The following is a 22,573-nucleotide window of genomic DNA, read 5'->3' on the forward strand; positions in this document are numbered from 1 at the left end:
AATGTGTCTAGTTTCTTTAAGGGTTTCATGTGGGCCACCCAGGCTGCTAAGATGGGATATCTTTGGAAAGTGGGTAATGGTAGAAAGGTGAGATTTTGGGAAGACACCTGGTTAGGTTCCTCTAGCTTAGCCATACAGTTTTGGCCAATTTATAGAATCATTAACGAGCATGATAAGACAGTTGCAGATTTATGGGATGGTTACAACTTGAGGTTCACCTTTAGGAGGAATTTAAGTGAAGATCTATACCAGTCCTGGTTACAAGTAGTTGAATTAGTTTCTACAGTCCACCTTTCTGATGAGGAAGATGAAATGATTTGGAAGTTCACTTCTAAAGGCACATATTCTTCCAAATCGCTGTACAAAGTCATTAATTTTAGAGGGATTAAACAGGTACATGTCTCGCCAGTTTGGGGTATTAAGATTCCTACCAGAGTGCATATGTTCTTATGGCTCTTAATAAACAATAGAACGTTGACTAGAGATAACTTAGCTAAACGAAGAAAAGTGGACGACGGAACTTGTCTGTTCTGTGCTGAAAATGAACTTGCCAGCACCTGTTTTTTGATTGTGCTGTTGCTAGTAGATGCTGGACTGTGATTTCTGATATTCTAGGAATTCAGGTAGGAGTAGATATTATTACTATAGGAAAATTTTGGCTGAGTCACAAGAAAAATAGCTTAGTAAATATGATTACCTCTGCTGTTCTGTGGTCTATTTGGAAACTCAGGAATGAGCTTTGTTTTCAGAGAACTGGATGGAAAAGTATGGATATTCTTTTCTACTAAATTCATGGGCTCCTTCAGAACTCGACAGTTCTGTGCCCGGCGGACAAAAGGGGACTACTGGATGGTTTCCTGAGGAATCTGAAGACTTCAGCAAGGATGGTGCCTTGGCTACCCGACATTCCCAGAAGCGCGGCGGAAAGCTCTTCAGAGGTGTGATTGCTGATGATCCTGAGGTTGGTTTTCAGGCGCCGGGGATCCACTCGATGCTGCTGAACTCCCCGAGCCTACCATGGTGGAGGGCTCTGAATGATGATCTTCTGAGAATGTAATAGGGGTGGATAGTCGTGTTCTGTTAGCTGAATTTGTGTCTGGTCGTTAAGCTCCATCAGGTCTTGTTTTCCTGGTTGGTAGACTCTTTGGTGTTTTTCCCGCGTCCGGATGGAGCTGGGTTTTTCTCTGGATAAACTGTGCTGTAAACGGATTTGGTCTTTTGATATTAATTGAAAGGCCGGGGTGTAATGCCCGAGAACTCTAAAAAAAAAAGATCCTGAGAATAGAGAGAATGACAGGAGGAAGGAAGGATGAGATTGGACAGATTTTCAGGTAGGGCCACTCGTAGAAATGTTGCATTGGGGACTGTTGACACTTAAAATTGTCCAAATACATTTGATGAGTTGAGTCGAGCAAGTAAAATCACTGACGATAATTAAGCAAGACATCTCGGCCGAGGTAGTTCTGCCGGTGCAGAACGCCGGTATGGCATGCATGTGATTAACTCAGAGATCCGATGCCATTTGATTAAGTTGCCAATGCTCTAGAAGGATAAAGCAATTATTCTGGTTGGGCACCGGTCAATCGGTCACAAGATATACGCAAGGCAAGGATCAAATATTAATTAGCATATATATGTATATGCATGCATGCAAGGCACAGCTTGCTTGATTCGGACTCTACAATACAGCATGCATGCCGTGTTTAGTATAGAGAACAAAGACGGAAGCACATATGATCCCTTTACGTGCTGATACTTGTACGTTTAGAAGATGTGGCCGAAGTGGATTAGGGAAGCTTTGTTCGGCTACCAGGAAGACTAGCCGCCCTATAAATAGAAAGGGTGACGGCCGATTGAGAGACATTTAACTACACAATTATCTAAATACAACATAAACCCTTTCTTTGTCCTATTTCTTCCAACCCTATGTTGTTCATCTCTTTATCTGACGATCAAATATGGCGCCCTAGGCTCGCAGGCCGACCTAGAGCAATCCGGCGACGTTCTTGCCCCGACAAGGTCCCTTTCGGGCGAGAGCTTCGATGATTTCTTTGCAAGTTTGCTCAGAAATTAGCTGTTCTTCGTCACGCAAGTACGATTGGTTACCCGTTGCTGGTTTGCTTGTAAACATCGCCGCTCTTCACCGCGAAAACGTGTTGGTTATCTGATGCGTTCTTCGGTCCGTGGCGGCCCGACGATCTAGCCTCTAGGGCTGATCCAGGATCCATCCAGTGTCAACACATTTTTTTGACGACTCTACTGAGAAAAAATTGCTTCAGCTCTACCTTATAGCCGAATCTCTTTGCTCTAGCCTTACTTTATATTAGTCTACTATTTGTTTCCCTAATCGTTGAGTCAACGCCGAGCGAAAATCGGACCTCAAAGACCGATTTAACTGCACCTGAAAATCTTGAGCCAGATATCATCATGGAGAAAAGTCATACGCAAGACTGTGCGTGACTATATATATATATATATATATATTCAGTAGCCAGCTATAAAATAAGTTATTCTATAGCCACCTCCATTTACGATCATTTGATATACTAATTTACGATAATGTCAATACATATTTACGATAGTTAGGTTAATATAACACATGAGGACATTTACCATAACGTTATAGTAAACCACTTAGTAACGTTATATATATATATATATATATATATATATATATATATATATATATATATATATATATATATATATATATATATATATATAACTGGCTACAAAATAACTTATTATGTAGCCACTTTGAGTTACGATAATTACTATATTAATTTACGAGATTATAGTAACTCCTTACTAAGTGGTTTACTATAATGTTATGGTAAATATCCCCGTGTGTTATAGTAACCCAACTATCGTAAATTAGTATATAAAATTATCGTAAATAGAGGTAGCTACATAATAACTTATTTTGTAACTGGCTACTGAATAATTTTATATACTAATTTACGATAATGTCAATATATATTTACGATAGTTGGGTTACTATAATACATGGGGATATTTACCATAACGTTATAGTAAACCACTTAGTAAGGAGTTACTATAATCTCGTAAATTAACATAGTAATTATCGTAACTCAAAGTAGCTACAGAATAAGTTATTTTGTAGCCAGCTACAAAGTAGTAGTTATATATATACTGTGCCACTGTTTGTTGCTGGCTTGCCACCGCCGTAGGTGCGTGCTTGCGTGGCCCTCCTGTTGCTAGCACGTGTGCCTTTACTGGAGCCTTCAGTTTGGTTACCGTGTGGAGATCAGGCAAGCAAAAATCTGCCACGTGCTGCACTGTGTTGCTTCGGAAAATCAGCACAAGACAACTATGTGAGGTTGGGATTGTCAGAACTTCTCTATGGCATTGGTAATCTGCAATTAGTAGGAACCAAGCAGATTCAAGGCTTATTTATTTTCTGATCATATGGAGGCATATCAGAGTGCTACTTCGGCATCCAATTATATTAATTCTGAGGTACAACTTACAAATACATCTTAGGATTCTAATAATTATTTTGCAAGTTCTATGAACTCTTATGCAGGTGTTGCTAGTCATAATGATATTAGATATGTTACATCTGCTAATATTTTTATTAATGCTCCTCATCATACATATTATAATTGTTATGGTCTCAGAATCGCTGTCAACTGTGAATTCATTGAGTTTTAATGCTACTAGCAACAGACAACATACAAGTCCTTATTCATCGGCTGTAAGTTCACAATATGTGGTTCCATCACAAGATATGCCGATGAATGAGAGAATTAGCTATGACAATACCAATTATTTGGCCAATTGCTCTCAAAATTCAGCACCATATGCCAATACTCCTATTCATAATTCAGCTTCAGATGTTACTCCCAACTCAAGCCAAATTAATAAAAATTCAGCAAGGTGTGCTAATGGTGATACTCACGATTCGGCTTCATATGTTGCTCATAGCTCAAGCCGAATCAATAAAAGGTGGGTAAATGACAATACTCATGATTTGGCTTCATATGTTACCATTAAATCTAGCTGAATCAATGAAAATTCAGCAAAGTTCAAGAAAGCCATTGCTTATGATTCAGCTTCATATGCTACTTCTAGCTCTAGCCGAATTAATGAAGGTTTAGCCCATGCTAGAAATCCTTATGGCTCCTCTAAATGGAAGGTGACAGCTTATCATAGACCGTACCCGTTACACATTAATTACTTGAAAACTCCTCATGGTTGGTGGGTACCTGGTTTTTATGAATTCAGTGGTGAAGATGATAAGACCGCTGTAGAACACATTAGTATATATCTCTCATAGCTGGATTTTGTCGGTAAAGAAGATTATATGAGAATATGAAATTTTCCTTTATCCCTCACTAGTATTGCCTTTGCATGGTTTACATCTTTGCCCTGATGTACTATTGGTTCATGGTCTCAATTAGAGGAGCAATTCTATGAATATTTTGAGAAGACTAATGAGAAAAGGTCGATTACAATTGAGTCATCGGCTAAAAGGGCATTGTTAGTGGGCATGAAAGAAAGAATTGATTTGGATATAAGCAAAGGTTAGGCTACAAAAGTTGAATAACACAATATCCTTTCTGAATCAATCACGTCTCAAAAAGCAAGTCTTGCTACTAAAAAGTATGGAAAAGCGCCAGAAATCAGCTAGACTTGATTTTTTAGGAGCTAAAGGGATTGTATACTTATCTAGTGATTACCGCATCATTGATGGAGATCAAGCCCCTACGAGCAACAAAGGAGGGCTGCCTGCCTACGCAGAATCAGCTGAGCCAACTCCTACCTGCTCTGAGTCGGCTAGGCCGACTATCTCTACCGCCTGCCCTGAGTCGTCTAGGCTAACTTCCTAGCCGGCTAAGTCGATTTCCTTTGTTCCTTCAGTTGTCGAGGTACTTTCGGGTGATTTGACCCCTTTTGTTGTTGATTTCTGGAGATGAAGAGCAACATCATTCAAATTAAGGATATGCACTTCTCTAGCCCGCTCAGCAAGGCACAAGGTACAAATACTTTACCAAATTCCCGATCTGGTCATACTATTTCAATTGCTACATCTATTAGCGATATTCTTGCTAGTAGTTTTAAAAGACCGATTGAGGAAGGTATTTTACTTGTTGATGATAAAATAAATTCAGATTCTATCGGCTAGCACATTGTGCCATATGGCAAGGCCAATAGTGGTAGTTTGTCAAAATTAAGGCTTCTCAAAAGCAATTGCAAAGGTGTGGCTAAATGGATTGATATTAAATCTAATCCCTTCGTTTGCCAAGCTTTAAAGCTGACTCCACAAAAGAATTGGCTTAAGAAATCAAGTCACCTTTGACTTTACTTTTTGTGATCATGTCTTTGATACCTTGCTTAAGAATAATTTATTAGAATCATTGACCATAATGCTTTGCCATCACCTCAAAACTTAGAAGAGCTTACATATTGCAAGTGGCATAATTCATTTGATCATAATACTTATAATTGTAATATATTTCGTCGAGTGATCCAATCGGCCATTGATAAAGGACGATTGAGATTTTTTGAAGCTCAACAAATGGACCAATTAGATTCAATTGGTCTTGATGCCAAACAAGTTCTGAATTGGCTTGCATCAGCCGATTCACTCAAAGCTCAAGACTCAAGTGCCCAAGAGAGAGATGTGGAGCCCTTAAGTGAAGAGAAGGTCATTGTCAATGAATTGCAAATTGGAGATATTCTAGAGGACAATGAGTTGATCACAATTCCAAAAGACACTGGGGGTAGGCGAAATCTCTCCAGCTAAAGTAAAGGCTGATTGATCCCATTCAGCAAGGGAAATCGGCTAAGGATCCTCCTTTGGAGCTTGTCTATGAAGATGGAGAGAAGAAGGAGGATGCTCATAGAGCTAATGGAGGTAAAAGCCGTGACAAGGAGAGGACTAGAAGGCCAAAGCGCAGCTTTGAAAAACTTCTAGTTAAATACAAGAAGGAAGCAGAAGCAAATATCACCAATCGACCAAAGAAGGTCCAATCATCAAGATTGCCTCCAAAGGTAGAAGCAAAAGCCACCAATTGGCCAAAGAAGGTCCAATCATCAAGATTGCCTCCAAAGCGCAACTCTCAAGAGTGGAATTGGCAAAGGAATAGAAACCACGTAGTAGCAACATATCCTACTTTTGAGCAACCAGTTCCTATGTCATATGGACCACAACCCACAGATTTTCATCCTTATTCATCTTGGGGTTGGTTTGTTCAAGATGCACATGTTCCACCATATTTTAGGTCACATTACATAGAGTATGCAGCTCCTCAATATTCAGAGAAATCATCATATTGCAAAGATCAAAATCGATCTGGAGCTCAACCAAAGAAGAAAGTTGTAAAACAGGTTTACCGTGTGAAGTATGATGGCCGCAAGGATAAAAGTTCAGATTTGAATGCAACTATTAAAAAGCCGATTACATTGTTGAAAAATCCGGCTATTGATGGCAAATAAGTGGAAAAATCATCTAATGATATTGTATATGCTAAATTTGAATAAAAGAAGGTGAGAATGGCCACAGTCAAGAGAGATTTGCCGCTGTCCAAAAAAGAAATGAAGCCGAGATGCTCACTCAGTTTACCAAAGTGGCAAGAAAATAAGTTACAGAAGCTTAGTACAAAGAAGCTGAAAGAGAAGGGCTTGGCGTGGGTTCCAAAAAAAAGTTTTCAAGTTCAGAAGGATATGCTCAAGCAAGTGGTGCAGCGAAGGCAAATGAAAGAAAAAGATTCAAGAAACAATTACAGTATTGGAGGTTTGCACCAAACCATCAAAATGATTGGTCATGGCATTATCTATATTCTCTGCCTATACCTATGTGGAATTTATCCTCTGGTACGTATAGTTATCCCTTAAATCCTTATTTTGATCCTTGGTGTGGATCTTTATGTTATGGAGAGTTGCCAAATTATTTTGCTTATTGATGATTAAGAGCTAAAATATTTTATTTTGGTTATGTATGCTCTCGTGGATGAATTCATATGGCCGATATTTTGTTATTGCCCTTAGAACAAAAAAATGACCGATGTATACATCGTCCTTAGATCCTATGTAGCTGATGAGTTGGACATCATTGCTATTTGGTGTTTTGTGTTTTCAGGTTCGTCTAAACCTTACCTGAAAACAGGGGGCATATGTTACACTTAAAATTGTCCAAATACATTTGATGAGTCGAGCAAGTAAAATCACTAACGATAAGAAAGACATCTCGGCCGAGGTAGTTCTGCCGGTGCAGAACGCCGGTATGACATGCATGTGATTAACTCAGAGATCAGATGCCATTTGATTAAGTTACCAATGCTCTAGAAGGATAAAGCAATTATTCTGGTTGGGCACCGGTCAATGGGTCACATGATATACGCAAGGCAAGGATCAAATATTAATTAGCATATATATGTATATGCATGCAAGGCATAGCTTGGTTGATTCGGACTCTACAATACAGCATGCATGCCGTGTTTAGTATAGAGAATCAAAGACTGAAAGTCAATGCATACGCATGCATGTAAGCAGGGACGTATCCAGCGATGGGGTGGGTGGGGGGGGGGGGGGGCTCAAGCCCCCCCTACCCAAACCGAATCAGTACAAATTACTGTAGAGCCCATATAAATTTTTAGGCAAAGTTCTATAATGTAGGGGGCTGAGACTTAAGATCGAGCAGCGGTGTTGTTCAGTCCCCCCTAAAATATTTCCTGGATCCGCTGCTGCATGTAAGGCGTGACCAAGTTGGACTTCACAAGTGCAGCATGCATGTCGTGGGAGATAAAGATAGAAAGATCATGCGTACGCATGCAAGGCACGGCTTATAGTTTTGGAAAGCACATATGATCCCTTTACGTGCTGATACTTGTACGTTTAGGAGATGTGGCCGAAGTGGACTAGGGAAGCTTGGTTTGGGTTCCAGGGAAGACCAGCCGCCCTATAAATATAAAGGGTGACGGCCAATTAAGAGACATCCAACTACACAATCGTCAAAATACAACATAAACCCTCTCTTTGTCCTATTTCTTCCAACCCTATGTTGTTCATCTCTTGATCTGACGATCAAAGATGGCGCCCTAGGCTCGCCGACCAACCTAGAGCAATCCGGCGTCAACCTTGCCCCGACGGGGTCCCTCCCGGGCAAGAGCTTCAACGACTTCTTTGCTAGTTTGCTCGAAAACTAGCCATTCTTTGTCACGCAAGCACAATTGGTTACCCTTTGTTGGTTTGCTTGTAAACCTCGCCGCTCTTCACCGCAAAAGTGTGTTGGTTATCTGCTACGTTTTTCGATCCATGGCGGCCCGGGCGATCTAGCCCTAGCTGGTGTGTGATCCGGGATCAATCCGGTGTCAACAGGGACCCTAGTTTCTTGAGATGGTTTCTAGTAGTATAGAAACGATTGCGTAGTTTCTCCATTGGGAGTGCCCTTTGACGGAGGGAGTAATTAGTGATAAATCCCTGCTTCTCTACTTCGCTCTCCACCTAGCCCCCATCATCCTTCTTTAATCTTCCTATTCGATTTATCTTCCTTCTCTCCTTGCAGCATTGGTGGAAAAAAGAGGTGTTCCTATCTCCCTTCACTAACCAGTTAAAATGCGCCCTTTGCTTCCAAAATATATCAATTTGCTCCTCTAATCTATCCACCTCGAATCTCAAAATCGCCTCCCTATCTACTGTCTTTGGAGAAAGACTCCTCCTTCTATATCTCTCCAGCTCTCCCTTCGCTTTTTTCAACCTCTTCTGTAAGTCCCCCAAGACATTGGAGCTCCAGTCCTACAAGGAGGCCGCAAACCCTTTCACAACATCCACCATACACACCCCATCTGCTAAACCATCATTCCCACACGCATCATGCACCACATCTCTGCAACATGCTTCCTCCAACCACACATCTTTGAACTTGAAAGGCCTCGGTGCTAACCCTTCCCTTCGGTCACTAACTATGTCTGTTGTGATTATGATAGGCTGATGATCCGAATGGTGAGGGTCCCCATTATGAATGGTAACACAAGGAAACCTTGCTCTCCAGCTACCATTTGTAATGGCTCTATTAAACCTCTCCTTTATGTAGTTCTCACACCTATGGTGGTGGTTTCGCCAGGTCAAAATGTCCCCAGTGAAACCCAAGTCCGATAATTGACACTCCTCCAAGGCTTCCTTGAAATTATCGAGGCAAGTTTGAGAGCAAGGAACTTCACCCTCCTTCTCATGATGATAAAGAATCTTGTTAGAATCACCTGCACATAACCATGGCATAGATCAAAGCACGTGAAGGTAACATAGTATTTTCTAAGTACAGTGCTTCAGTTCCATTTTTGGTTCAACATAAATGCCTGTAAACCTCCAAGAAAAGCCATCATCCTCCACCACATCGATATGAATTGAATAATTTCTCAAAATCACATCAACCCATTTTATCCACAACAAAACAATTCCCCCCTTTTCCATCCCCTTTCACTACCACCATGTTTGACAGTCCCAACGAGAATCTAATTCTCTCCATCTTCCGATCATTTAAACTTGTTTCAGACAGAAAGAGGATATCTGCCTGAATGGACTTTAGACATTGCAGAAGCCCACACACTGTCGGGGTATTGCTGATTCCCCGACAGTTCCAATCCATTAGCTTCATTGGGCTTCACGGAACTGGTCCTCCGGTCCCGCTTCAGAAGAGGATTGTGCATTTTTGGATGCTTCCGATTTATACTTCTTTGCTTGATACAAATAATCTACCTCCATGCTGACCAACTCCACAAGGCCTCTCTTCCTCCCACTCGTTGCAGCACACCCATCACCAAGCACTGCATTAGTTTGTGACCTGGGCACACGTTTGAAGGTCCAAAGACCAGAGCCTTTTCTCGCCTTCTTTTCTCCCCTCTCCTTCGACCTGTTTGTCCCTCTAGTTAACGTGCATGACACTATTTGCGGTGATGTCCCCACATAGAGCCAGTTGTCCATCGCTATCTCCCCAACTTACTTGAGCTGCCTCCACTCCCCCTGCTCCCTACATTCTATCTCCATGGTAGCCCTGGCCTAATGCTTCCAAACCTTCTACCAAAATCCTTGCTGGATCTCTTCTTCTCTAGAATGAATCATAATTTACGGCCAAAGCACGGTCCAGTGGGCTTTGTGCTTGGCCGACGGCCTAGGCATGGCCTGCCGGGCCGCTTTTCGTGCCAAGCCTGGCTAGTCCGAGGCCCACCAAATGCCTATAGTGGAGAGAACAGAGAGGAGGGCAAGGCGAGGCATGGAGGTGGCGGCCGACACCGGCAAGCTCACCCTCGGGGCGCTTGATGCTGGATCCGACGAAGTAGATGGCCTAGGAGGGTAGCTTGTGGATCCAGTGAAGTAACTAGCGAGAAGGGGAAGGCGGCAGGACAGAGTGGGGCCAACGTGCTCTCCTTTAGCTCGGTGGAGGCCAGATCCATGATGGCCTAGGTCAGATCCGCAACGGTCCGATCGGATACGTGGAGGATGCAGAGGAGAGGGATGGGGAGGAGGCGGCCGCTGCCACTCAAGGCCAGTGCACTCAAAGCCTCACGAGGGTGGAGAACGAGCTGGAGGTCACCGACCAGTGGTGTGGGAGGCAAGGTCTACTGATTCCAGCTCAGGGAAGACATGAGTGGCTCTCAGGCTCCTCTTTGTGTGGGGCGGCCATGGAGGAGGTGACCGGACGCATGAGGGCATGGAGGAGTCGATAGGGCACATGGGGGCGTGGAGGAGGCAATCACCGTCGCTCGATGCATCAAGGTGGAGTTGTGGAGGTGGCGTCGGGCACTCGAGCCTCCAACTCTAGGCTAGTAGCTGCCGGGTAAGGCGAGGCCATGCGACGCAAGGTAGGGTGGTTAGTACTAGGGATGGGGGATGCCGGAGGGGAGGGGGTTTGCATCCCTTGTTAGATTGATCTCTATCCCAAACTATGCCCAATGGCCTAGTTGGGCCTTTGATCCATGCCCTGATCAGGGGCGCCCAACCCACTATGGCTAGAGGGCCCCTGTCACACTACGCAATAAATAGAGGTGGGGACTGGCGGCTCAAGTCATGAGGTTCGCCTAAGCCAAGCTCCCCACCAACAAACCCTAACCCGATCAGAGAGGGGCGCAGCCAGTTATGGGAAGCCACCAGCTACGTCGCCACTGGTCTTCACCCTCGGACACCACCGCTCCACCGATGTCGACGCCTCTTCACCAACTGTCACTGCCCTCGCGTAGACACCGGCACAACAATCATGGCTGACATCTCTGGATTGAAGGCCTACGATGGTCGGTAACCTAGCACTACTCCTCCCTCTAATCTCTGTCTAGTAGATGTACTAGGACATGTTATCAATTTACAAGATGTACCCGGCTAGATCTATGACTATGTGATTAGAATAGATGAACAATGGTACCAGAACTAGGTTGCCAATTTATGTCTAGATCGAGTGAATGAAAAACACAGTGAGAGGGTTCAACCGAACCCTAATCCTAACCGGGTAAAAGAAAATGAAAAGAGACCGGGGGTGGCGGGCGTCACTCAACCGCCGGTCACCACCACCACCGCGCGGGGGAAAGGAGCCGCACTTCCATTTTTGTCGGCGCGCTGCAAGAAAAGAATAGAAAACCCTAACCCTAACTTGATTTAACCCTAACCCTAATCCCAAATCCGAGAAGAAAATCCAAAAATAGATGAAGAAAAGAAGAAAGAGGAAAAGGGGAAGGGGCCTACCTCACCATGCTACCGCCTCGCCGAAGCATGGGAAGATGGCCGAGCCATGCGAGCTCCAGCAATGGGCACCACCGCTAGTTCGCTCGACGGCGGTGTGCTCACCCACGTGGGGAGCGCGCGTCGGTGAAGGGGCCGGCGACGGCGCCATGCTTCACTGTGTCTCGCGTTTTGCTCGACTGCTCGTTGCTGCTACACTGAGGAGAGAACGGAGCACGGCGAAGAGAGAGAGAGAGAGAGAGAGAGAGAGAGAGAGAGAGAGAGAAGAGAACCGAGTGGTCTAGGGTTTCAGGGTCAGTCGCGGTCGGGGGGTTTTGATCATGCGACATCGACGCTTGGCCGTCGGATCGAAATGGACGACGCCGGTTGATTGGACCGGTAGCTGGCCCAGGCGGGGCGGTGCAGTAGCGCACGCTGTGGGCCGAATTCCCGGCCCAGGCCAGGTTGCGGCCTGGGCACGGGGGAGCGCGCTGCCGTGGGCCGTTTTTGCTGCTATGGGCCGAAATGGCCACAACACAGTGAAACATAATTTTTTTTCATTTTATTTTTCCAGAAACTTTTTTGATACATATTTGATGAATTTTAATTGAATTTTGATGTCCAACTCTATGCAATTTTGATCCAACGACAATTTTGTTCAGAGAAAAGTACAATACTATAAAGTTTCTAGAAAAATAATAATGAGAATATTTACGTTTTCCGCTACGTATTTAAAGTTGTTATTTTTATTATTAAATTCGAACCAACGGGAGAATTTAATTTTGAAAAATGGATATATTTTTAGTTTATTATAATATTGTTATTATTCTGACCAACGTTGATTAATGACAATATTATGATGTTATTTATGAGTTTTGTCATGCATTAATTCTATTTCTGCCCAATGGTGATGTAGAATTAGTGTAGAGGACAATTGTATATTTTAATTTTGACCAATGTTGAAACTAAGGTATGCAATTGTTATTATTATGTTTATGTTCTCACTCTATATGAATTGTGTTTTTAGGCGGATACAACTTAATGGGTTGTATAAAAGAGATCCTCACTCTCAAAGGTGACAACTACACGGAGTGGAAGAAAAAGATTGACCTGGCCTTCATCTTGGTTGAGGTGGACTAGGTAGTCACCTCACCATGTCCCACAGAGCCTGTGGCACCGGTGAGGGAGACAAATGAGGCTGATATCGCTTGGGCAACTAGAGAGAGGGATTTTGTATCTCAAAAAGATGTCCTATGACCTTGAGCATAGGAAGTGGGTCACTGCCAACAAAAAATATATGACTATGATAAAGAACATGATTGAGCCTACAATTGTAGGCTCAATCCCAGAGTGTGACATCGTCACCGAGTAACCCGATAGAATAAAGAGTCAGTTCACTGGCTCTTCAAAGACATATGCTACCTAGCTAATAAAGCAGCTGGTGACAGAGAGGTACTCTGGAAATGGTGGCATAAGAGAGCACATGCTAAGGATGAGCAATTTGGCATTCAAGCTAAAACCATTGGATCTGGCTCTCAAGGAAGAGTTTCTTATCCATCTGATTTTTGCTTCCTTGCCTAAAAAATTTAACACTTTTGTTGTCAACTACAACATACAGCCCAAGAAGTGGGACTTAGTGAGGCTCATGGCTATGTGTGTGCAAGAGGATGAGAGAATGAAAGCTGTCAATGGTGGCACTATCAATTATGTGAAAGACAACAAGAAAAAGAATAATAATGCTAACTCCTCCTCAAAGCCAAAAGGAAAGGGTCCCATGTTGCATCAGCCTCAGCAGAATAAGTTCACAGTAGAGAAAGACCAATGTCTCTATTGCAAGAAGACGGGACATTATAAGAAAGATTGTCCCGATTACTTAAAGATGATCATGGCAAAGAAATGTGAGAACATTATTATGTTCATAAATGAATCCCTATATGTACAGTATTCGAAATCTACTTGATGGATTGACTTAGGTGCAACTGTTCATATTTCTAATTCTTTACCGAGATTCCGTTCGACGAGGACTACGCAAAGAAGCGAAAGACACGTTAAAGTTGCAAATGGAGTCCGAGCAGATGTTGAAGCTGTTGGCGATCTTTCTCTAGAGCTTACTGATGGCTTCACACTTTTACTTAGAGATGTACTTTATGTTCCCTATTTACAGAGAAACTTGATTAGTGTTTCATGCTTGGACAATGATGGATATGATTGCCATTTTGAAAATGGCAAATGTGAGATAACATTTAATAATGCATGTATTGGTCTTGCTATCTTACAAAATGAGCTTTATTTGTTATCACTATGTGATGATGTGAATGTTGTATGCGATGATGGGAACGTTGCGTGCGACAATGAGAATGTATCCTTGTCTGCGGATGTAAACAGAAAACAAAAGAGAGCTCACGATACGTTGTTGAAATTATGGCACTGTCGTTTAGGCCATATTTCGAGGGGGAGAATAGAAAGACTAGTTAAGAATGATATTCTTCCTCGATTAGAGTTCTTAGATTTAGAACAATGCAGAGAATGCATAAAAGGAAAGTATATAAATAAAATTAAGAAAGATGCCAAACGAAGCACATCAATTTTACAAATTATTCACATAGACATCTGTGGTTCATTTCCTATAAAGAGTGTGGATGGTTATGATTCGTTCATAACATTTATCCAATCAAAGAAAGAACAGAAGTATTGGATAAATTTAAGATATTTAAGGCAGAAGTTAAAAACCAACACAATTTAAAGATTAAGATAGTCAGGTCCGACCGGGGGGGGGGGGAGGGGAGTACTACGGTCGGCATACCCTATATGGCAAAGTTCCTGAACCTTTTGCAAGGTTCTTATAGGAGAATGGCATAGTAGCCTAGTATTCTACATCGGGCGAACCTCAGTAGAATGGAGTAGCTGAAAGACGCAATCATACCCTGATGGATATGGTGCACAGTATGATAAGTTACTCCACCTTACCGTTGAGCCTATGGATGGAGGTGTTAAAAACCGCCATTAATATTCTCAATAGACTACCAAGTAAGTCGATGCCCAAAACACCGTATGAGTTGTGGACAGGAAGAATACCCTCACTAAACCACTTACGTGTGTGGGGGAGTCCTGCTGAGGTTAAAGTATTTAACCCAAACATTGGGAAACTAGATCCCAAAATAGTAAGTTGCCATTTCATTGGCTACCTAGAAAAGTCAAAATGTTTTCGTTTCTACTGTCTAGACAGACATACAAAGTTTGTGGAAATAAGACACGCTGTCTTCCTAGAGGATGAAATGATGAGGGGGAGCATGGTAGCTCGAAAAATTAATCTTGAAGAGAAGCGGGTGTATGCACCCACTCCGATGATTCACGAGCCATTTTTGTTACTACATGCTGTCGCTGCACCGACAGAGCAAGATACTGTGGTGCCATCACCTATTGTTATTCCGCTTATGGCAACAATGAATGACGATGAGGAACCTGTTCTTCAGGATCCTATAGAACCTATTGCCACACATGAGGGGGAGCAACGACAGCCTTAAACAAAAGATGTGCCAAATGTGGAGGCCCCTAGAAGATCTCAAAGAGTTAGAAAATTAGCTATTCTAGGTGACTATAAAGTATACAACATTGAGAAATTTCAAATGGAGGATGATCCCACCTCATTTGAAGAAGCCATGAGAAGTGATCATTCATCAAAGTGGCTTGAGGCTATGGAAGATGAAATGAAATCTATGAATGCCAATAAAGTTTGGGACTTGAAAATAATTCCTAAAGGAGCTAAAATAGTAGGCTGTAAATGGGTCTACAAAATAAAACTTGACTCTCAAGAGAATATAGAGAGATATAAAGCGCGACTTGTGGCAAAATGTTTTAAACAAAGAGAAGGGATTGATTACAATGAGACATTTTCTTCAGTCTTATGTAAAGATTCCTTTAGAATCATAATGGCATTAGTGGCACATTACAATTTAGAATTACATCAGATGGATGTAAAGACGACATTTCTCAACAGGAACTTGGAGGAAAATGTTTACATGGCACAACCGAAAGGTTTTGTCATGGAAGGAAAAGAACGAATGGGATGCCGTCTAAAGAAATCCATTTATGGATTAAAACAAGCTTCAAGATAGTGGTACTTGAAGTTTGATCAGACAATAAGGAATTTTGGGTTTAAAGAGAATATTGAGGACAATTGTGTCTATGCAAAGTTTAAGAATGGGAAGTTTATCTTTCTTGTCCTGTATGTGAACGATATCTTACTTGCTAGTAGTGATGCCAGTCTACTACTGGAGACAAAGAAGTTTTTGTCCTCAAAATTTGATATGAAAGATCTTGGTGAAGCCTCGTTTGTTCTAGGGATCGAGATTCACCGAGATAGAAGTAAAGGGGTATTAGGACTGTCACAAAAGGCATACATAGAAAGGATCTTAAAAAAATTTAGTATGCACAAATGTACTCCCTCACCTGCTCCTATAGTCAAGGGCGACATATATGGGGATTTTTAGTGTCCCAGGAACCAATGGCCCCGTTCAGCTAGCTGAAACTGGCTGGTTGTGTGAGAGAGAAATACTATAGCAGCTGAAAGATGCACAGTGATTTGTGAGAGAAGCAGCCGGCTGATCTGAAAAAATCAGACCAGCGAACGACGCGAATATGAGATCGATCAAATGAAAGCGGTTCCATATACTTCAGCTATCGGAAGCTTGCAATATGCTCAAGTATATACGCGTCCTCACTTGACATTTGTTACCGGGTTACTTGGAAGATTCCAGAGCAATCCTAGAACAGAAAACTAGAAATTAGTAAAGAAAGTCTTGCGTTATTTGCAAGGAACGAAAAGCCTCATGATGACGTGTAGAAGATCTGATTCACTCCATATAGTGGGATATTCAGATTCTGATTATGCGGGAGATGATAGAAAATCCACGTCTAGATATGTATTCACTCTCGTAGGGGGAGCTATTTTGTGAAAAAGCTCAAAGCAAACCGTTACTACGTCATCCACAATGTATGCCGAGTTTGTAGCGTGTTATAAGGCAACGGGGCAGGTGAACTGGCTAAAGAAGTTTATACCCGGTTTGAAGGTGGTTGACGACATCTATAGACCACTTAAGTTATACTGCGATAATAATCCGGCAGTACAATATGCTCGCAACAATAAGTCAAGTGGTGCTGCCAAACACATTGACATAAAGCATTATGTTGTGAAAGATAAAGTCCGGGATCATGTCATAAGTCTTGAGCATATAAGTACCAAAAAGATGCTCGTGGATCCGCTTACAAAAGGCTTACCACCCAACGTGTTCAAAGAACATGTAGCCGGCATAGGTTTAAGGGACAGCCTATAATTCCTGGATAAAAGAAGGCCCAAAGTTTAGTATCTATTTCAGAACAGAGTGGTGTGTTGTAGCTGTTAAATCTATCGGCAATTGACCGTGACGATGAAACATGCTCTATGCGCTAATCTGTAATGGAATGAACAAAAGTAAATGATATGAAATTGAAAGATGGTAGGAGATCAAGGGGGAGATTCTTAGATTGATCTCAAATCCCAAACTGGGCCCAACGACCAAGTTAGGCCTTTGAACCGCGCCCTGATCGGGGGCGCCCAGCCCAATATGGCTGGAGGGCCTCTGTCGCACTGCGCAATAAATAGAGGTGAGGGCCGGTGGCTCAAGTTACGAGGTTCGCCTGAGCCGAGCTCCCCACTGATAAACCCTAACCCGATCAGAGAGGAGCGCAGCCAGTGACGGGAAGCCACTAGCTGCGCCGCCACCGGTCTTCACCGCCGGATGCCACCGCTCCACCGACATCGACGCCTCTTCACCGACCGTCGCTGCCCTCGCGCAGACACCGGCACAACAACCATGGCCGACGCCTCTGGATCGAAGGCCTACGATGGTCGATAACCTAGCACTACTCCTCCCTCTAATCTCTATTTAGTAGACGTACTAGGACATGTTATCCATTTACAAGATGTACCCAGCTAGATCTATGGCTATGTGATTAGAATAGATTAACATCCCCCACTCGCCCACTCCGAGCCAGGCCGGGTGGCTATTGGGCCTTCCTTGTTTTGCGGGCTAGGCCGGGCCGCCCGCTGGGTTGGAGTAGCGGCCCAGGCATGGTCCTCTGGGCCGCGCTAGCCTAGGCATGTTTTCCACCGGACCGGGAGGAGCTTGGGTTGGGGTAAAAAATGGGGCCTCGTGCCCGGCCACTAGGCTGCATGCACATGTATATATTCCCATCGGAGCCCTTTCGCTGAGATTAGTGATATGATTACGTGTCACGGACTCACGGTCGACGTCCGACCTTCTCACACTTTCCACGCCTTAGTTATTACCGGTGTAACACATTAGCGACACCAACAAATCGAAAAGCATCGTTTTTACAGCGCACTTGTGCTATTATCGGGAGTGTACCGGAAGAGTATCGTACTTCTCTAAGTAAGAAAAGGATTCGTATCGCAGTCCTCAAACAGGAGATGCGATATCCCTGCCGCTTATTTAAACCGCTCAATGCTCATAGCCTGTCCTGGTATTAAAAACTAATTGTTATAGTAAGAAAACGCTAACTAAGGACATATACAACTCATAGACGGAAGGTCATCTCTAAGATATTGGTATCTGACGTATAGATAAGTAAAAAGACAGATCATACAACTCAGAGACGAGGAGTCATCTGCAAGCATTTTAATGCTACGCATGTTGCCAAGATAAATGGTAAATATCAATTTGTATATTATTGTGTTGCCGTTTGATAAAAAATTGATTCAAGCATGAATATCAACTTGCTACCATATGTGCTCGAATAAACAAACATGCATAAACAGGCTATTCATTTCTAAGTGCCATCTAGTTTTCAGGAAAAAAAATCATCACATTCAGAAACTACATGCCATCCAATTTTCTAGAAAAAAACGGCACATTCAGTTTTCTGCAGTACAGAAACTGCATGCCATCTGCAGTTTTCAGAAATCAGTACATGCAGAAACTTAACAGCACAGAAACTTAACTGAAAGTTCAAGGACATACTGCAAGTTCACACTATTTAGATAGTTTCAGGAAGCATTACATGGGTATGTCCTCTGCAAGCTCACACATACTGCAATGACTTCAGTTCCTCTCCAAGTTCACACATACATAGTTTCAGGAAGCATTTCAGGACATACTGCAATGACTTCAGTTAGTCTCCAAGCTTTTCTAAGACTTCAGTTCTTAAAAATTGCAGATAGCTGACAATTGTTATTCACTATTTGTAACCTTTCTGTAAAACCTGTTCTATCAAGGTAGCCACTACTACATCATAGCCTCATATGTAACCTTTCTGCTGTTCCTAAAAATTGCAGATTGCAGATAGCAGATTTAACTTTCTCAGCCTCATATCCATCGAATCTTACAACCTGAATTTGCCGTTTCCAAAATTGTCAAACTCAATAATTTGCCCCGAGAACAATTGAGATATTGGAGTGAACCTTTTCACCAGACCCAAAAGGTTGCAAGCAGTGGCCAGTGGGTTTGCTTATGAAGCAACAGTTCCTCTTCTCCACGACGCAAGGCACGACGGACAATAGTGGTGCCATCATGCAGCCAGGGGCCTTCCCTGGGAGCGGAGACGGGCCTCATCTGCGGCGCGCTGCCCAGCGTGGACGCAGACAAGCTAGGCAGGCGACCTGTAGACGACGAGCAATACATGGATGCGCTAGGGCCTGACGAGGACCGCAGCGGCGCAACCCTGCTCCTCCTCGGCCACCTTGACCTGGCGAGGCAGGGCACCTCCCCAGAGCCGGCCATGCGGCGCAGGGCTCTGCGGCCTACGACAGGAGCGGACACCAGCGCCGGCGCTGAAGGATGGAATGCGACGACACCGGCGACATAGGGAAGTGGGGAAAGATTTGGCGCGAGATTTCCCTCAGCCGCGTACCGGAACCGTGTGCGTGTGCACGGGATCCGCGCTCTCGGCTTGGTGACGCCGGCGACCCGTACAACTGCTGGAGGCAGCGTCTCGGCCTCGGGCCACGCGACTTCCCCGTCGTCTCGCGAGACGACGCAGACCCCGTCTCCTAGCATTGGCGGGGTATTTTCTGTGAAATTTACGTTGTGGCGATGGGCTCAAAAGACCCGTTGTACATGCCCTAATCGTGCTATTTGCGCAGGCCATCTTTATATTAATATTTTAGTTTGTGGCTAGAAGGTGTCACCACTCACCGTCGATACCGAGGCTGATTTGAACTTTCCTGGACCTCCCTAAAAATCCGAGATTAAGGCCATTTATTAATATGTAATTTTGAGTGTCTGGATCTGAACGCGAGAATCTGAGATAAATTAAAGCATCACTGCTGACTCCGTAATGCGAATTTACAGTAGTGAATGAGCGGACGGTCAAGTTATAAGTTGTCTGGCTTAATTACCAGAAAATCTGGCTCCTCAAGCGCATCGTTTTTACAGCGCACTTGTCCTGGTGGTATCGGCTATCGAATGTACCGGAAGAGTATCGTACTTCTCTATGTAAGAAAAGTGTTCGTATCGCAGCGCGATATCCCTGCCGCTTATTTAAACCGCTCAATGCTCATAGCTGAAGCAACAAGTGCAGCACGGCTAGCTAAATCTAGTAAGCCAGCCAAAAGCAGGGGCACACAGAAATAATGGCGAGCACCAAGCTTGCGTTCCTGGCCGTCGCCGTCCTGCTTCTGCAGGCGTCGTGGTGCGCCATGGCCCAGCAGGCCGGCACCGCCGCGGTGATGGCGCTGACCAGCTTCGAGGACGGGGACCCCGCGGCGTGCGACGGCAACTACCACAGCGACGGGGACCTGATCGCGGCGCTGTCCACGGTGTGGTTCGCGGGCGGGAGCATGTGCCACAGGCGGATCCGCATCACGAACTCGCTGCCGAACGGGCTCAACCTGGTGGCCGAGGTCGTGGACGAGTGCGACACCCAGAGCGGCTGCAAGGACAACATGATCGCCACGTCCAAACGTGTCTGGGACGCGCTCGGGCTCGACACCAACATCGGCGAGGTTCCCGTTACCTGGTCCATCGCCTAATAATCGAATGCATCGCCGTCGTCGGCCGGCAAAGCCGGGCAAGGATCTGTGTGCCACGCGTGCCCCGGGAATTTGCTGTTGTGTTTCTGTTGTGTCTGTGTCATCACGCACCCTGCTGTGCGGACGACGAAGTCTATGACTGTTCTTCTGTTCCTGATCGACGGGGACGGAACGGTTGTTGTCGTTGATGTGTGTCGGTAGCCACTCTCGAGGCAGGCTTCGTAGAATCCTAGAGTGGCAGAATAAAACTAGCCCTTAGTTCACCAAAACTCCCAACTTTGACACTATACAAAAAGAAGATTCCGCGTCACATCAAACTTGCGGTACATGCATGGAGTACTAAATGTTGACGAAATCAAAACTAATTGCACAGTTTGGTTGTACTTTGCGAGACGAACGTTTTGAACCTAATTAGTCAACGATTGGACAATTATTACCAAATAAAAACGAAACACTACGTTGCGCTACAGTGCTCACCGAATTCCGCCGGCGCCAACTCTGGGGTGAACTAAACGGGCCCCTACTTGCAAGCGGTACTTTGCAACTTCATCCTGCTGTTGCTGTCAGTGGTCCAAGATTGAAAACGTTGGTTTGTTTCGTCAGTGGCGTGTGTTCGTCACGCTCACGCATGTCTGATGGGTAGTCAAATATGGCGATCAGAATTAATTGTGCTCATTTGAGAATCTGAGATCTGTTTACGATGCCAACCATTGAGTTGCCGACAGTGAAAATGGCCGTTATTCAAGAACGAGATGGGCCGTTGTGAGCTCCGGCCGCAGTTGTTGTTGACTCAGTTGGTCGACCACTCCGATCCACATGAGATATACTCTGGAGTACTCAATGTATTTCATATGAACTAAATTCACATTTACCGCCATTTAAATTGAACGTCCACACTAACATATTTTCTTACCTCGAGCGTACCATTTATAGGTTGTCATAGTTGACACGGGATAACCTAGCTTAGTTCTGTCCGATCCGTAAACTAGACTAATCGACGAGTATGGCAAACTCTAATATTGTGCTATCCTGACCACTTGTCTTCTTTCCCTGCTTGTCATGTTAGCAGTTGTTGTAATAAAGTGCCGTGAGCCTCTAGGAGTGGGTAAACTATATGTCTAATTTAAATCAAATTCTAGGGCTCGAATTAAACTATCATTAGAAAAATCATAAACTACTCCAACAAGATATGCATTTAAGTTTTTTACTGTGCCCTAAAAAGGTTTAGCAACCTAGAGGCAATCCTATCAACTAGTCTATATCTAATATAGAAAGGTAAATGCCAAAAAAGCAAAGCACAAGCGAAAACCAATAAATTATAGTAAGTAATCAAGAATTAAAGTTATAGAGGGTAAATTCTCTGGGACATGACGATATATATCCTGCAATCTACATTGATCTCAACCAAGGTACACTCCCGGTCATAGTGTTGGATTTGCCTACACAAGGCATCTACTAACCAAAGGCTAGCTCTGTGAGTCACCAAGTCTCACCACTGTTACCCGGCTGCCGGCTCTTCCACCAGTCATATCTTGATGTAGTGTACGCTACAAAGCTTCTCCACACTGAGGGATGACTCTTCTCATCGCCGCACATCGATACAAGGTCGCTCCACACCAAGAACGGAGGGTCGTTGTCTAGAAGGCCACCACACCTTCACTAGAAGGTTATAAAGACCTCAAGTGCTCTGGCTCCCACTATACACGGCACAATAGCCCAATCTCTCAAAGCTCTTAAGCTCAAGGTCTAAACCTCACAAGGATGCACTATAATGTCTATTCTGGCGCTGGACATGGTCAGAATACACCATCACTACCGATTCAAAATACTCTATCACTGCCGGATTTTGAAACCGGCACAACCATACCGGCAGTG

The 22,573-nt window shown here is 43.9% G+C and overlaps 1 protein-coding gene across 1 annotated transcript; it reads left to right on the forward strand.

Moving 5' to 3' along the window:
- Positions 1-20,255: 20,255 nt before the first annotated feature.
- LOC136485094 (putative ripening-related protein 6) lies at positions 20,256-20,980 on the forward strand. Its single transcript, XM_066482044.1, has one exon. It carries the CDS (start codon positions 20,300-20,302, stop codon positions 20,696-20,698), a length of 399 nt encoding a protein of 132 aa, XP_066338141.1. The 5' UTR covers positions 20,256-20,299; the 3' UTR covers positions 20,699-20,980.
- Positions 20,981-22,573: the final 1,593 nt, after the last annotated feature.

Source organism: Miscanthus floridulus, chromosome 1 (genome assembly GCF_019320115.1).
Source record: "Miscanthus floridulus cultivar M001 chromosome 1, ASM1932011v1, whole genome shotgun sequence".
In the NCBI taxonomy this organism is placed as follows: domain Eukaryota; kingdom Viridiplantae; phylum Streptophyta; class Magnoliopsida; order Poales; family Poaceae; genus Miscanthus; species Miscanthus floridulus.

Excerpts from the sequence above, each read along its gene's own strand:
- LOC136485094 (XM_066482044.1), top strand. The coding sequence starts at position 20,300 with ATGGCGAGCACCAAGCTTGCGTTCCTGGCCGTCGCCGTCCTGCTTCTG.